At 40.8% G+C, this 17,941-nt stretch overlaps 1 protein-coding gene across 2 annotated transcripts in view; it reads left to right on the top strand.

Moving 5' to 3' along the window:
• The first annotated feature begins 3,976 nt into the window (after positions 1-3,976).
• The window catches only part of KCNH8 (potassium voltage-gated channel subfamily H member 8), a 159,538-nt gene continuing 145,573 nt past the window's right edge, over positions 3,977-17,941 (top strand). For both annotated transcript variants that reach the window (XM_079947190.1, XM_079947191.1), the window contains exon 1: positions 3,977-4,259. In XM_079947190.1, coding sequence (XP_079803316.1) covers positions 4,184-4,259 — 76 coding nt within the window. In that variant the 5' untranslated portion in view covers positions 3,977-4,183. The remainder of the gene's footprint in view (positions 4,260-17,941) is intronic.

The following is a 17,941-nucleotide window of genomic DNA, read 5'->3' on the forward strand; positions in this document are numbered from 1 at the left end:
ACTCAGATACAAAGGGAAACCTGCCCCATGCACACCCCTACTAAATGCGGTTTCTATCATAACCACCACAGAAATCTGATGTAGTAAAATGATCTCATTGTGATTTTTTCACATCAGACAAATTCATGTGAATCTGCCATGCATTGCATGTTACACTCCTTCTTCTGGATGCCATTTCATGCCATCGCAACACACGTAGTCCAAGAGTTTGAATTACATGGAAATGGCAGGTTGTCGTTTCACTGATAGGCGATTATGATACACAGAACGGTTTAAATGCAATTATTCCATTTTATCATTGCAAATAACTACTGCTGATTTTTTTTTTTAATTAAAAAAGAAGAACTGTAGAACTCCAGCATTCATTTAAGGGAAGAGTTCATAGTGCTTTCAGTGATCATTTCCTATTCTAAATAAGTCTTCTTTGCAGATAATATTTCATATTATATTAGCTCTTTCATAAGAGATGAACAGCAGGCTGCCACTGTCTGCCCTTTCCAATATCGTTTTTTTAAATATTATGAACTTCTTTAAACTTCAGGGGAGCTCATGTTAACAAACAGGTAAGGAAGAAGCAGTTTCTTAATTCACCAAAGGAGGCCTTGAGCATTAGCAATTATATTTGCTTGGCAAATTGTTTTCAGTTGCATGACTGCAGCAGTCGGTAAAGGTCAAGAAGTTTGAACAGTGGGATTAGAAATCATCCTCATTGATTAGTTTGTTCAAACATCTTAAAAATTCACAGTAATGTAGATTGTGCTTCAAGAAAGCAAGGCTACCTCACAGAGTCATTGTTGAGACACACAGCTTTCTTAGAAGACTGGGAGAGCACACTTCACTCTTAGACAATAAAAGGCTTACTTTCAGAGTGTTTAGAAATAGTGATGTACAACCGTCCCTTTTCTTCATCCCAAAGGGAATAACCCTTTGCAAATGGTCCAAGTGAGCGGACACAAAGGACTGACATTTTTGTGCATACTCCCAAGTGACCACATGCAAAACACTAGCAGGCGCTCAGAGCATTCCAGCACATTTGCCAACACCTTCTTCCCCTTACCTGCTTCCTAAGGCCCTCAAAAATATTACCTGGGGCAGAAGAAAAGGTAGAAGGTGACAGGAAGGCTTCTTGGCAGAACATTGTGTCCTCACTGAGGAGGACACTGGGAGTGGGATTATACATTGCAACATTGTAATACATCAGTTTCTTCCAAGGATTGGTTTATGTCCAGATGTGCTGGGACATAAACTTCCAGTGCCCTCTTTAGTGTAGATGTCTCTCCCTTCTTCTGTCCCTGGTAGGTTTGGGGACCATTGAGAGGGCAGGGAAGATGGAGATGGAAGTGGGAATCAAACAGAGGCACTATTTTTTTCATTTTTATGATCCCCTCATTTTGATTATCCATAGCATCTTTGCTTAAAAATACGAATTGCTTGCCCTCAAAGGATCGGCCACATTTGGCACTTTTTCTGTCTGTTTCTGGATTGGCTTCGTGCAGAGATGCAGCAGACAGCACTTTCTAATGGAAACATGGGAGAGCCATGTTTGTCTGTTGCAGCAAACACACAAAAAAGGAGTCTTGTGACACCTCGAAGACAAAATAGATTTATTGTGACATAAGCTTTTGTAGATTTGACTGCATTTCATCAGAATGCTTGAAGTGTGAGTTGGAACAGGGGAGAAAAGTATGAAGCCTTGGGAATAATTAGGACGCTGCCTTATACAAATTCAGACTATTTGTTCACCTAGACCAATATATCTGATTGGCTGTATTTCTCCAGGGTCTTAAGCAGAAGTTTTCTCCCCACATGCTACCCAATCTGTTTCAGTGATACTAGGGACTAAACCATGTGCTCTATCATTGAGCTTTGGTTTCACCTCATAGCTAAGTGGCTTGTAATTAAATTATTATCCAAGTACTTAAAATACAGAAAAGTGATAGAATGCACCCCAGTGAAGGTTCACTGGAAAAAAGGCAAGATCAGTCTGGGAATTAGATGGAATAAGAGGAGACCAAGAGGGGAGATGATAACCATCTTTAAATATCTAAAGGGCTATCACATGGAAGATGGAGCAACCTTGTTTTCTCCTGCTCTGGAGAGCAGGATCCAAACCAACATATCCAAATTGCAGGGAAGGAGATTCTGCCTAAACATCAGGAAGAACTTTCTGATGGTAAGAGCTGTTCAGCAGTGGAGCAGACTCCCTCAGACGGTGGTGGACTCTCCTTCATTGGAGGTTTTTAAGCAGAGGTTGGGTGGCCATCTAAAATGGAGGTTCCTGCATTGTAGAGAGTTGAACTAGAGGACCATTGGGGTCCCTTCCAAGATTCTATTAATTTTACAGAGAGGGAGTGCACTGCATCTTTTGGGTGTTCCTATTTTGTCAGGGCTTTCAGATTAGCAATTATCAGACTGTTGGGCTCATCCATATTTCTATTTGTCCTGTGATTTCTTCCAAACTTCAGTCTGGCTGACATTTGTTCTCATTCACAAGTAAACAGTGGGTTTCCCCAAGGAAATTGGTGGGACAAATCAAAACCTCTCGGACAAACCCTAAACCCAAGCATTGCTCATTTCAGTTAGATGCGTCCTGCAAAAAACAGGAGGGCCTCATTCATCAATTGCCTTCTTTTGAATATTACTTTAGTAGTGACATTCAGTAGGTGTGGATACTCAGAGCTTTCCTTTTTATTGTGCCATGAAATATGGCAAATATTGTGACTGTATTATGTATAAGTGTTTTGCAGGAAAATGTTATTATTGAATACAGTGACAAAGGACTGAAGTTTTTTGTTTTAATGCTGCCAATACAAACAGCCCTAAAATACCAACTACCTGACCCTGTTGAATGAATTATTGGCATTGTGGAAAGTCTCACTCCTCTCGGCTGGGACTCCCAGGTGTTTTTGCATATGATCGCATCCTAAGACTTTTATGATAATGAAGAATTAGATAGCCTTTCTCCATTTCTTTTTTTGGCAGTTGGTGCCAGGCAAGCTATCTTATTAAACATTTCTTTAATTGAGAATTTATTTTAAAAGATTAAACTAACATAAAATAAAAATGGCGCTCATGAATATTCAACACAAAACTTTTTGAGATACTTTGCTGCTACGAGTCTGAGGTCATATAGTCCCCAGCTTCTAGAGTTCATAATGGGTTAGCTACTGCCAGTGGCGTAGCGTGGGTTATCAGCACCCGGGGCAAGGCAAGTAATTTGCGCCCCCTAACCCATGGATTTGCGCCACCTAATCCGTGGATTTGCGCCCCCTAACCCGTGGATTTCCCTAACCCCCAGATGTTGCGCCCGGTGCGGCCAGCCCCCCTGCACCCCCCACGCTACGCCACTGGCTACTGCTGTTGTTTTTCCCCGAGTAAGTAGACCTCTGAGGAGAATAAGGCACCACAAAACCAAGCATCCTTGATGGGCTTATATATTTCCCAATATATAAAAGTGGGCGTGGGAAGAAAACATCTCCTCAAGGTGCTCTCCTTTCCTCATTAGTATTTCACACGACCCACATCTGACCCTGTGAGGAATGGGGCTGTAGATACTATGAGGTGACTGATATGCATTTGCACACATCATCATCATCATCATCATCATCATCATCATCATTATGTTGTTGTTGTTGTTGTTTTGCTGTTTCACATGGTCTAGGGTGTGAGCTCTTGCGCTGAAAACACAGTCTTTGCCTTCGAATATATTTTGCCCTTGGGTATCGCATGTGGCGATACCTTTGCTCCCCGCTCCCCCCGAACCCCCTCAGTAGCAGCGTGAAAAGCCCGCCATTTCTCCCTCCCGCCAAAACCCGGCGCTTTGTCTGCTAGCCAATGGGATGTCCCCGCCAAGCCGCCCGCGAGGGAGGGAGCAACAAGGCTCGCGGCAGGGCTGTGAGGGGTGGGGGGGACTCGTCGAGCGCGCACGCGCAAAGGGGTCTCTTTGGCTTCGCGCGCAGGGCGCCTTCCCCGGGTCGGCGAAAGTGGGCAGGAGCGGCGGCGGCGAAAGTAGCATCCTTTCCCTATGCCCGAAAGTCCGCGGCGGCGCTGCTCCTCCTCCTCCTCCTCCTGCTGCTGCTGCTCCTCGCCTCCTCCGCCACCAGCGCGCTTTGCACTTTCTTCCCCGCGACCCCATCCTTCGCAAGGCAAACTTTGATGGAGAATTTCACACCGCGCTGGAAAAATGCCTGTTATGAAAGGATTACTGGCACCTCAGAACACCTTCCTGGACACCATCGCCACTAGGTTTGACGGCACACGTAAGTCTCGCCCAGGCAAGGCGCGGGAGGCGCTTCTCGGGCTTGCGGGGGAAACTCTCCATCCCGTCGCCGGCGCTCTTTTGGGGAAGGATGGCTCGGGAAACGGCTCGGATCAAACTTTGCAGACCATTTCTTCTTCAACATGTGAATTCTCTCGTTTTTTAAAAGAAAAAACGGGGGGGGGGGTGCTTTCCATTATTGCCCATCCAAACATCATTATGATTGTCACTTTAGAAACTTTGGGTATCCAAAGAGACTTTGCGATCAAAGATGATTTGATACCCGTTCCCCGTCCAATTTCTCCCTTGTGGTTTAAGATCTATTCGGAAAATCTCCTCGGAAGTAAGGGACCTGGGTGGAGGTGGGAGGGACAGAAACAGGCAGACCTCGTTCTCAGAATGGAGCTTTGATTTTTATTGTATTTTTTTTTTTTTTAAAAAAAGATCTCTTTAAAAGCTTAATTCCGGTATGCCAGGTTGTGTATTGGCTGGGCAGCTGTTGTCTGAGGTTACTGAATGAAGTCTATATCCGTCCGATTAATGAATGAGTTTATTACGGCAGCCGGGAGAAAAAAGGGAGAAAGGTTAGCTTTTCAGGACCCTGGACAGATCCAATCGTTCTCACCCAGAAGTCTAATCCTAGATTTCTCTCTGAAGGGTTGCGTGCGTCCCTGATGGCCTGTTTTTTCTTTTTTTAACGTTCCAGCTGTTCCTTGTGTTTGTGTGTGTGTTTAATAGGAAAAGAAAACCCAGTTAGAATACAATTTCCCTCCCTTCACAGGACACACATGGCCTTCCTGCTGCTTCAGTAAATCCCTGTTCAATGGTTCCCTTGTGATATATTGTATTCACATAGTAGGGGTGTGTGTGTTTGTGTATGGGGTGTGTGTATGTATAATTGAACACATGCACATGCGGCAACACACACACAAATACACACCACCTGAAGGATTATTAAAGAGCCTGTTAGTAGACTTTCTTTTTTGGAAGAATGTTGCTATTTGCCCTGATAGAGGTAGAACTGTTTAAATATTTAAATAAAGGGAGTACATAAGGATCATTCAGCAAAAGTTTATTAGCAGTGGGAGAATGTCAGTATTTCTGTGAAGTCTGTAGCTGCTTTTAGGAGGATTACCACGAATCAGTTCTTTAAAGTGTTGACAATTCTTGGTTGTTGCTTCCACCCCACACCCCGTCTCCTATGAATATTGCGCTAGTCAAGACTCTGGTTCAATGCATCAGGGTGATACAGTTGCATCTTCTTAAATTGTAAGATGTTAATTATAGTCTATAGCTACAGTAATGACTTATAATAAATTGTAATGCTGAATTAGATTGTGTCATACACTGGGACCAGGTTAGTAGGATTAGATGAAAATGTTAGGCTTTCATTTTGGCATATTTTTTTCCAGTTTTCCAGCTCTATTCTATGTTAGCAATTTCAAGTAATTTTAATTTGAGAAATTAAAAATACCGGTAAATTAAAAATAAATATCCAGGGCAGGTGCTTCATACTGGAACATGGAACCAAGTGAAAGCAGAAGGATCCCACACACCCCATTCCCCCCCCCCCCCAAAAAAATGATGACGTATATTCTAGGTTGACTTATGTTCAAGCATTTTTTTAACCATAGAAGTAAAATGTCATTTGGTTTAGCTTTTTAAAAAAGACCCCTGCACCAAAAAATGGGTAAAGAAATATACCCACCCTTGAGCTCAGTTGGACTTCTGATTTTTGGACTTCTAGAGGAATGCAGGTTACATCACAACCAAGCCAATTTGAAGTACATGTGGGCAAAGGATCTAAATTTGGGCTAAATACAAGACTCTGTTGGGTTGTGGCAAAAGCTGCCAATCTTTCCTCAAATTTCAATGTTATAATGTTATGTTCAAAGATGGCACATGACTGAGTCAAGGCATGCACTTGCTTAACTCTGTCACTAAAATTAATGAGACTGATAAATACTCATTTTTAATAGACCGTGTCCTTAAATATTGCACAGTACAATTTACATAAACCATTTTGTCCTGCAGACCCCTTTGAAAGTGATATTATGGTGTTATAAATGTTGAGCCCATGTTTTAACATAGCAACATTGACTGTAGCTAACATAGCTCCTTTTATTCTAAATCTTTGGAGAGGATATATTTTGTTGTCATCAGTAAGACTCTTATCCAGCAATACATCTTTAATCCTGTGGAGAATTAATTCTAATTCCGGGCAACAGTACAGGAAAGGATTCCTGATCATGTTGGGAAATATGTTCTGATTTATAAAGCACTCTCATTAAAGCATAATTTTTTTTATCTATTTCATCTTTAATCATTGAAGTTTACATGTGACAGAGAAACTTGGCAGACTGAATCACCTCAAGTAAAAAAGAAAACTTTGCTTGGGTCTTTATATGCTTGTACTTAAGCAATTTAGAGGGAGGCAAATTTCATCAACTGAAGTGTCTCCATAATAGTCTTCTAAGGGTCTTCTCTCAAACAGTGGCCAGAATTTGACTGGGAAGTTCACAAGCAGGGAATGATGTTTGCAATAGTGACAGGCAACCACATTTCTCTCTACTTTGCTTAGGAACACAATGCAGTTTGGATTTTAATTGAGAATTATTTGTACATTTTCATGATTTCCCAAACTGCATTCATGGTACACATGAATAACATGTGCAATATTGTTATTCAGTGTCACAATGGCTAGGTTGAAGTATGCCTCTGAATACCACTTGCTGGGAATCAGAACTGGGCCAAGAGCTGCTGTATTGGGGTCCTGCATGCAGGCTTCCCATAAGGCATTTGGCTGACCAGTGTGAGAAGAGGATGCTGGACTAGATGCTGCCGTGCTCATCTAATGTTTTTATGCAGTTCCGTCACTCACCAGGTGCTACACCTGAGCAGTAGCATACACATCTCTCCAGATAATATTGGGAATTGGTGTGGAAAGGAGCATACTAGTCCTGTTGGAGGCACTGCTGTTATGGCAATCACTGAACACTGTTAAAGAGGAGAAATAGGTTGTATTTCATCACTAGCATTTGTTCTGCAGCACAATGGGTCCCTGCATAATGTTAGTGATAAATGCTCAAGCGTTTAGACAAACATTATGAATTGAAACACCCCCTTTTCAAACTGATGGTTGCAGTTGACAAGAGACACAAAAATACAATTTAGGATGTCTTGCTTGAAATTAACTCCCTTCCCCAGTGTTGTGTGATTCAGAAAAGAGCAGATCTCGAATATTGGTCTCACTTGTAGCAAATGAAAGCAGCTGGGATATCAGCACAGTTGGCTATCTGAAGTGAAATTACTGAATAAATAAAGACTCATGGATTGGTTTGGATATTACCCTTCTGGAAGTATGCTACATTTGCTTCATTACTGGCTATTACCAGCAGTTTATATGAATTTAAGTAGCCTTAAAGTACTCAAGAGGTAATCTTACACGTTTTACTTTAAAGTGCTCTTGTTTTTAATAGATGTTTTTATCTAAGAAAGTGTGCTTAGAATCATAGCCTAATGCACTAACTTGGAAGTAAGCCACCTTAGAATCAATGGTACTTATACTGGAGTAAACATGATTGCTTACGATGGTGTTGCAAATCTTCAAGAGCACATTTTGAAATGCAAGTAACGAAGAAGTGGGGCAGCCTGAAGTCCCAAGGCCATATGCAGCTCTCAGCCAAATTCCATGTGAGTTGCCAGGAGTGAAATAATGGGTGGTAGAAGAAAGACAGAGAATGAGAAAGAGAGTGACTACACACTTTTAGCTCTAGCCCACTAGTGGCTCCACCCATGTCCACCACCAGTACGCAGCTCTTGAAAAGATACTTTTAAGGAAATCTGACTACTGAAGGAAAAAAGTTTCCTCACCGGTGACATAATGGATGGGAATGCTGCAATGACTTCTAGATCTTCTTTAAACCTTTGTGGGACCCCCCATGCTTTCCCCATTTCCATGGCAGCTGGGGTATAGCTTCCATCTCCCCAAGGACAGCAGCTTTTGTGCTCATTGGCCCATTGGCAGGGTGATGTACTTCCAGGGTGCTGTGCCACCATCTATTTTATCTGGCTGTGGCTATCTTGCCATTGCCTTCTTGAGGGATAACCTGTTGGACACATTCGTTCTGCCTCTTGGCTTTTCCAGACTGAGAAGCACTCCTTAGACTTCAGCAATTTCTTGAAATCATTGTCACCATCCATTAAGCAAATTCCCTCTACTAGTTAATTAGAAATAAGAGTAGCAGGAGAAAGAGATATGCATTCAGCAATGCAGGGGCAAAATAGGTAGTTGGGGGGGGGGGAACCACCAGTGATTGCTTTTCTCATAAAATTTCTGCAGGGAAAAACAATTGTATATTTTTAAAGAAATCCTTTGGCGGTTTGTTTTTTGCTACATATATCTGCAATGTTTAAATATGTAATTACTAAAAGCATAGAAAAAGTATTAAGGGTACAGTGAAACGTAACATAAACCAATACACATGTGATTAAAAGTGTTATCATAATGCTGATATGGTTCAATATACTGTTACACGCCTTCCCAATCTCTGCAGAGTAGTGCAAGATTCCAGAGGTATCAGAAACACTAACCTGGGTCTGTGTTCCCTTTTGGGACAGTGAGGCACAGCGGAGAAAGTCATGTCTTTATGATAGATGGCTTATTTACACATATATACAACCTGAATCTAGATGAAGGGATTGCAGAGCATTCAAATACCTCCACTATAAGATTCCAAATTCCATTGGATTCAAGGAACAGCAAAAAGCCATGCTCTGTGTCTCTTTTGTTTCAGCCTGTCACCGTCGGTCCACATCGTGTTCTACTCATCATTCTCTGCTTCCCAAACTGCTTGCAAAACTGACACTTTTTTCTTGTTTGATTATGTCATCTACCCTGAAACCCTCACAACCAGAGGAGGGTTCTCTCACCTCCTTGTCCAGCAGTCTGGCACTCTCTCTTGATGGTTTCCTTGATGGGCCATTACTCTGCTTTGTTCCTTAATGGCTTACCCTCAGCTAGCCTTGCCAGGCTAGTCTGGCTTGTTAGCATAAACAAACCCCCGGAATTTCCATGTTTAGTAGACTTTAATCAAGCCTTGATTAATTCTAACTCTTACCAATTTTAAGAATTATGGGTGCCTTGCACTCACATAATTCTGGCACCCCAACACATACAATTAACTGGTGTTTATGTGAACCCTTTATCCTGTGGGACTTCACGAGTTCTCTGACAATAAATGCCAAATTTGGAAGTGGTCTCAAATCAAGAAAAAGATAGGCTAGGAAAATGGAAACCAAAGGACAGTTTCCAATATGAGTTCTGGATTGCTGATAAGGGCGGAAAGCATTTCTGTGCAATCCTAATCCCGTATATTGATGTCTGGGGACAGTGTGGGTTAGGATTGTGTTCCTGTTTCCCCAATAGGCTAGTGGAGACGAACACAGCTGATTGAGGATAGGCAGGGAAAGGTGTTCTGCTCCACCTGCAGCCCTTGCTTCACTGGAGTGATCAAAATGCCCCTTCTAGCAGCAGGTTCCCTAATGGAGCATTTCCTAGCAGGGTAGCGTGCCAGAGGTTCTGGATCTGCTGGATCCCCAAAAGGCCAATCATTGGGCCCTTCTGCTACTGTTCCACACTCCTGCTCTCTAGCCCCATTTAGGATTGCTGCACTGACTTACGTGTGATTTCAGTGGTACCTCGGGTTAAGAACTTAATTCGTTCTGGAGGTCCATTCTTAACCTGAAACTGTTTTTAACCTGAGGTACCACTTTAGCTAATGGGGCCTCCCGCTGCTGCCGCCGCACGATTTCTGTTCTCATCCTGAAACAAAGTTCTTAACCCAAGGTACTATTTCTGGCTTAGCGGAGTCTGTAACCTGAAGCATCTGTAACCCAAGGTACCACTGTACCATCTTAAATAAATATATTTATTTATGTTAGAAAATTTGTTCTGCCTTTTTCTCTGTTCAATGTGACCAAAGTTCACAATACCTATAAAATATCAAGGTACAATAGAATATAAGCAGGATAAAGTCAACATCAAGAGAACACCACTCCCCCCCAAAAAAAAATACCTCCCTCCAAACCATAAATTAAGTTACAAAAGCACAATGTAAAAAAAAAAAAAGTCTCACTTGTTTATAATGTGGTACAGAAGAAGCAGCCAATGCAGTGGCATCCTCATGTTTTGAACCACAATCCTCATCAGCTCCAGCCCACATGGCTAATGGTCAGGGACTATAGGAATTGTAGTCCAACAATATCAGGAGGCAGCTATATTGGCTCCAATTGGGGTTTAGAGCAAGCTTTTCTAGGAAGTAATTTCTATATTTAGGGCACCAGAGCAAAGAAGGCCCTTCTCAATGTGCAGAAATAATTAAATTTATGAACATGTAATAGACAGAGAGGGATGCGGGTGGCACTGTGGGTTAAACCACAGAGCCTAGGAGAAGGATCAGAAGGTTGGTGGTTCGAATCCCCGCGACGGGGTGAGCTCCCATTGCTCAGTCACTGCTCCTGCCAACCTAGCAGTTCGAAAGCATGTCAAAGTGCAAGTAAATAAATAGGTACTGCTCCGTCGGGAAGGTAAATGGCATTTCCGTGCGCTGCTCTGGTTCGCCAGAAGTGGCTTAGTCATGCTGGCCACGTGACCCGGAAGCTGTATGCCGGCTCCCTCGGCCAGTAAAGCGAGATGAGCGCCGCAACCCCAGAGTCGGTCACGACTGGACCTAATGGTCAGGGGTCCCTTTACCTTTAATAGACAGAGAGGGTTGTATGGGAAAAGGTACTGAGGTACATTGGATTCAGGCCTTGTAAGGCTTTATATCCTATAATCATCACAATGTTGAATGCACCCAGAACTGGACAGGCAACTAGTGTGCTTTGAAAGGTCTTTTCTCTTGCAGATATTTTACATAGTCTTCAATGGCTCCTTTTTGTAAAGTTCCATACCCTCCCATTTGATACTGTTTGGGAGAGTGAGGGCAAAGCAATATATTATCATGTGTAAGAATAGCTTACAAGTTCCAGGATGAAATTATTACAAATGTTTAATAAAAGACATATACACCCAGGCCAATAGAGTAATAAATTTACCTTTACATAAGAAAAGAAGAAATCTAATAAACTGCAAAATTAAAAAATTCCTTCCAGTAGCACCTTAAAGACCAACTAAGTTAGTTCTTGGTATGAGCTTTCGTGTGCATGCACACTTCTTCAGATACACTGAAACAGAAGTCACCAGACCCTTCTATATAGTGAGAAGGTGGGGAGGGGTATTACTCAGAAGGGTGGTGGGATTGGGTGATTGGCAGATAGCTATGATGAGCCTGTTGACGACTCTTAATGACTGCAATAGGTCTTACAGGAAAAAGCAAGGGGTGAGAAGGTGAAAAATGGCTTTGTCATGTATAATGAGATAAGAATCCAATGTCTTTGTTCAGACCAGGTCTCTCCATGGTTTTAAGTTTGGTAATAAGTTGCAATTCAGCAGCTTCTCTTTCCAGTCTATTTCAGAAGAAGGTTTATATATGAATTTCCGTTAACTAAGTAAGCTGCAAGTTCTGTTACTTCTTTCCATTGGACAAAGAAAAATATCAAAACAAAACAAGACAAAACCACAACTTCCTGGATTTTGGTTTCCAGCACTAGGTTGCACATTGATATGCAAACATTAAGATAGTTACATTACCAACACTGAGGGACCTATAGCAAATGTCTTCGTTTTGTTTTGTTTTGTTGTGTTGTGTTTCATGATGGGCGTAAAGCCGAATAAACATTTTGATTGATATAGCAAATGTTGCAGGCCCCAAATGTTGGATAAGAACATGTACTGTGCATAGTTACACTCACATGGTTGGTTCACATGGGGAATATGAAAAAGGAGGGCAAAGAGGCTGAGATAAGATGCAGTTAAGTAGTGGGGAACAAGAGCCTTGGTTGTTGGAAATGTAAAGTATGACTGTTGCTCTCTAGCAATGATTTAGGGGGTCACAGTTTCAAAAGACAAGAATGAAATAATTGTGTAATTTAGTTTAGAGTGAAATATGACCGTGCAATTTTAAACCAATTTCAAAAACTGGGTTACCCTGAAGATATCACTATAAAGGCAGGAAGAAAGGTTTTTTAAACATACAAACAAACAACAGGTCATACTGTTTGATGACATGATTTTGTTTATCTCCATGTTCGATTCTGCCTTAAGTCCACATCAAGTGTTCCCTTTAAACCTCTCTCTGAGGTTCCTATAGCCTTGTTCCTGTCTCTCATCTGCTCCATCCTTTGCTCATCTGTTTGGATGGTATTCAGTTAAGTCTAACTCAGAGTACACCTATTACTGTTAGTGAACCTAAGTGAGGCATGCCCATTAATGTCAATGGATCTGCTCTGAGCAGGATTAGCAGTGAATACAACCCATTGTGGCCAATTGTTTCCCCTGCCCAGTCTTACTCTCTTCATGTTTCTGTCAGCATTTTGTTGGGTGGGGGGATAAAGGGGAAAGGAGTTTGTGTAATTGCCTCTTTGTTTCTCAAAGACATGGTTGGGAATTACTGTAACCAGAAAAGGGAGGAGTTGTGTCATTGCAGAGGAATATGGTGGTGGATTCTACATGGTCAGTAAATCTCATTAGATAAACTCTTTTCTGCAGTTGTGATTCAGACATTTTCTAGGCAATGGTGAGGGCTAGGAACATACTTGTAAAGTAACATTTTCAAACTCAAAATATGAGATACCCAGTTTCGTGCAATGCCGATTTAAAGTAATGATCCATGTACTGCTTGCAACATTGGCCTGGGCTGCACGCTAGTTTAAAGTGCATTATGTAATAGTCAGAGAGTGCCCTATCCACTGTTGTTCACTCCATCCTTCTGGCTGTTACAAAATGAAGACCACGGTAGTAAATTAAGCATGTTAATAATGCATTGGGTAGGGGGCAAAATACTGTAATCCCTTTGTTGTAAATCTGTAACCTGCAATGTCCTGAATATACTGCTAAGATGTTTCTTTAGTTTATTAGATTCAGAGGGCTTGAAAAGAGAATGGAATCCACATTTAATGGAAAAGAAATGTTTTATATTCTGAATAAAATAGGTTACAGCATTTACCTTCTACAAATGGGGAAGGATTTTCCAAATACACCAATGAAGGGTTTTATTTTTATGCCTGCACAACTGTACAGTTGGAATATTATTGTTGGAATGTTCCTATTAGATAACTGAATTCAGGGCCTTCTTAAGCATTTCTGGTGCTGTGGTGTAAAGATCCCTCCAGCCCCTTCCCTTTTTTTAGGGTGCTGACACCACGCTTACACATTATTTCTGCTTGGGGGAAAAAAACAGGAAACATAAACAAAATTTTAGTTGCTCATTTATTAACAATGCACATATACAGTATACGACACCACCACATTGATTTTGGCAGATTTAAGACAAATTATCTTCTTATGTAACACCTTGTTTTTAACAATGTTGATTTCTTTTTAAATTCAGAATACCTGAGTTATTCATGTAAAATAGTTTGATACAGTACATTGTATGGTATAGTTTTTCCTCACATTCTAAGGTTCTCCTAACACCTTAATCCTTTGCTTTAATAAGGGAGACCTTAAAACAATGTGCAAATGTATTTTAAAATAATTGAAATTTGAAATCCACTACATCAAGCCAGCTCTCAAAAAATTAACACATACTGTATGCGTCAAATACCAGTTAAGAGATTTTGCATACTATTGTTAATGTATTAAAGGGAAAAAACAAGGTCAGAATATGTTAAGATTAATTACAGGACAGAAAACAGAGGAAGATGGAAAGGAGTTGCTGAAACAGTTAATTGAAGTGGAATACAAAAAGGGAGGTGTGAGGAAGTAAATGAAACAAGTGAATGAAAGATAAGCTTGAAAATATTGGAAGTGTTTTTAATTGTTCTTGTTTTGTTTTGTTAATTCAATGTTTTATGTAGTGTTTCTGTTTCTGTTTTTGTATTGTATTATATTGATTTGTTTAATTCTTTTTCTTTCTTTTTGTAATCTTTAAACTCTTAATAAATATTATTTTTAAAAAAGAGAGATTTTGCATACTGTTGATCAGATAACGTTGTTAACATCAGTAGAATTCACAACAAGAAAAAATGCTTGCCCCTAGCACATTTCACAGCTTCAGACTGTCACTGAAAACAATACATTGGTCAGTCTGAACCATGTCAAATAAACTATGGAAGTAGATATCCACAACACAAACTGTGCTTGTACTTTCTTTTCAAGTCTGAATTCCATAATGGGTACAATCTGAGGGAGCCACTACTCCCAGCCTGTGAAAAGTAGTGGAACTTGGCTATCAGACATTTTGAAAATGTGATAGTTTACAGTACATTCTTGCAGCCCAATGCCAGGTTCTAGGCATTACAGTGGGTTCGACTAGATGACCCTTGGGTCCCTTCCAGCTTTACAATTCTAATATTTAATAAAAGGTCCTTACAACATAATGCAATTTAGTCCCATATGCTTAAGCAATTATAAATAAATGAGCCCCCCCCCCACTCTGAGAATAATGCACTCAGGTAAACTGGTTTGTGCAGATATTTTTGGGCAAGATACTTTGGTCATAACAACAGGCTACATCCAACTAAATCCTACTTAGGGCAGACTCTTTGAAATTAAAGTTTGGATTTTTAATTCATTTCAGTGAGTCTGAGTAGGACTAGCACCTGACGCAACTGTGTGTGTGTGTGTGTGTGTGTAGGAGGGCAAACGAGCACTGACAGCAAATCTAAAAAGGATGGGAAAGCTGCATATTCCTGCAATGCAGAGGGTTGGACTAGATGATCCTCAGGGTCCCTTCAAACCCTACAATACTATAATTCTAGGGCAGGAATGTCCAATATGTCAACCTGGTCCCTACCGTCCACTAGTGGGTGTTTCAGGATTCTAGGTGGGCAGTTGGAGGTTCTACGGCACAAGCTGAATCCTCCTTCCATCGAGCACTGGTGGGTGGTAAGGAAATTTTACTATCAAGAAAGATGCATTAGTGAGCGGTAGGTATAAAAAGGTTGATTACTCCTGGTCTAGCCACTACACTGCACTTATTCTCTGGTTTTTATATTTTGAGCCAGAGTATATTTGTTTTGGGATGCGGGTGGTGCTGTGGGTTAAACCACAGAGTCTAGGGCTTGCTGATCAGAAGGTTGGCGGTTCAGATCCCCGCAACAGGGTGAGCTCCCGTTGCTCGGTCCCTGCTCCTGCCAACCTAGCAGTTCAAAAGCACGTCAAAGTGCAAGTAGATAAATGGGTACTGCTCCAGCGGGAAGGTAAACGGCGTTTCCATGTGCTGCTCTGGTTCGCCAGAAGCTGCTTAGTCATCCTGGCCACATGACCCGGAAGCTGTACACCGGCTCCCTTGGCCAATAAAGTGAGATGACCTCCGCAACCCCAGAGTCGTCCACGACTGGACCTAATGGCCAGGGGTCCCTTTACCTTTACCTGTTTTTGTTTAGCAGTTGTCAGAAATCTGTTTTGGCTCTAAGTATTGTGAGAGATCAAAATAATTTTCGATACCGCCTGCACCGAAGATGCAAGAAGAAGACATCTCTTAAAATTGTTCCATTTGAATATCATCCTTCATTTGAAAATGCAAAACTGTACAGGCACGTTTCATCTATTTCAGTTAATTGCCATTGTGATTACTGCAGAAAGCATCTACTGTGTTCGTGGCATTAACACTAACTGTAAAGCATCTGAAATGGAAACAAGTGCTAAAGTGATGGGAAATGGTCTTAAAATGAGATATGTAGGAAAGGGGAAATGGAATCGCTTGACAAGTAACAGCTTCCACAAATGGATGCTACTAGTTTGCTAGCTACAAAAATACTTGCATTCCTATACCATACATTTCCAGCTGTATCTTGAAGACCATCTTTTGGTCAAAGACTTGCTTGTTCTTACTTCACTTCATCATCAATAAATTTCACTTTTCCCTGCTTCTGCCAAATTTGTTCTACCTTCTCGTTTAATAATGGAATGTAGGATGGGGGGGGGGGATCTGTTGCTTATGTTTTTATCACCCAGAGATCCATTTTTAAAGAATGAAAGAAGTCCAGCATTTTCCTTCTTATCTGGGATGCATTATCACAATGCTGTCCTGTTCTAATAATTTGTTGCTGGAAGAAGGTAAAGAAAAGGGGAAACTTTTAACATATCTCTCCAAAGAGCTGAAACTGACTCTAGAAATCTGAATCACTAGAGAATAATTTGCTATGCTCCATAAGGGTACATAGCAATAACAGTTTCAGTTAATCACTCGCCATTGAAACCAAGAATTAGGGGGGTTCTTGTAAATATAGTTTGTTGTTGTTTTAATAGCATGGCAAACTTGTCTCTTCTCATGATATGCCTTGGGTAATTCTTTTCAGAGTTGGTTGGTGGTTGTTGTTTTTTTTAAAAAAGCATGAAATGTTTCCTGCAAGACTTAGTCACACAATGGAAATCACAGCCAACAACTTATTGCGGCAAAAATATAAACCTTGCTATTCTTCTGGCACATTGCTACTGTCACTGTTGGGAAATTATGGTACTCAGCCCATTTTGATTTCCTGACAAGAGAATACAGAGTTTCCCCCAAGTTATTTCTGCTTGCATGTAATTAAAATAGACATAATCATAACAATTACCCAAATGACAATATTTTTTTCCTAGAAATTCAGTTAAGGATAAGAATTCATGCAAGGGCAGTCTTTAGTACTACAGTTGCTAGATTTCCAGTCATTAAAGCTTAACACATTATTGCTGATCACAGCAAAATGATTATCTTTTAATTTCCAAATTATTGTACTAGTTTGCGTGGTGCTTCAGTTTTTTACAGTTCATTTACCATGGCTAATCTGCGGCTTCCAGCAACAGTTTGTAAATGGCACAATTAACAAAGAAGACACAATAAGAGAATAGATTGCTTTAGAGACTGGTCACTTGCTGATACTCAGGCTTCAGAAATATACACCAAACAAGACTTTCTAGGTGTTAAGTATCTCAGTGCTTCAGAGTGAGCTCATACCTTTCTGAAAGTGGACTTCAAGCTCTAAATTAGATGCCAAGCAAAGACATTTTTGTTCACTAAGGCCTTTGGTAACTAAGTTGGCCTCTACAGTGCTTCTCATCATTTAATAGAGTGTTGTGGGATTTGTCCCTTTTATTTTGTTACCCTATAAGCATTTTTAGGTGTTTTGTACTGAAAATTGTTTAAATTTTTTTCTGGCTTTTCATTGTTCTCATCTGTTTGTATTTTATCTGTTTTTAATCTGTTGGGAGCTGCCCAGAGTGGCTGGGGAAACCCAGCTGGATGGGCAGGGTATACATAATGAGTAAGAATTGTTGTTGTTGTTGTTGTTGTTGTTGTTGTTGTTGTTGTTGTTGTTTTTATGTCATCACTTTTTGTACAAAGTGATTAACAAATGTAATTAGTTGTAATTAAAATTCAAGGCCTTGTGCTCAGGTTTTTTTTATTGAGGATTTTTGTATGGCCACAGCAATGAAATATTTAGCACATGCCCTAGGGAAGTCCAGCGGAAGTTGATGGAACAGCTCTGGGTGTTGACTTGAGTCTTATTGTATTTTTAAAATCCCTTTTATCCTATTCTCCTTCTTCCACGGGGGTTGATTCCAACAATTTTTATCCATTGCACAAACAAGTTTTG

Source organism: Podarcis cretensis (assembly GCF_951804945.1).
Source record: "Podarcis cretensis genome assembly, chromosome: 12".
Taxonomy (NCBI): domain Eukaryota; kingdom Metazoa; phylum Chordata; class Lepidosauria; order Squamata; family Lacertidae; genus Podarcis; species Podarcis cretensis.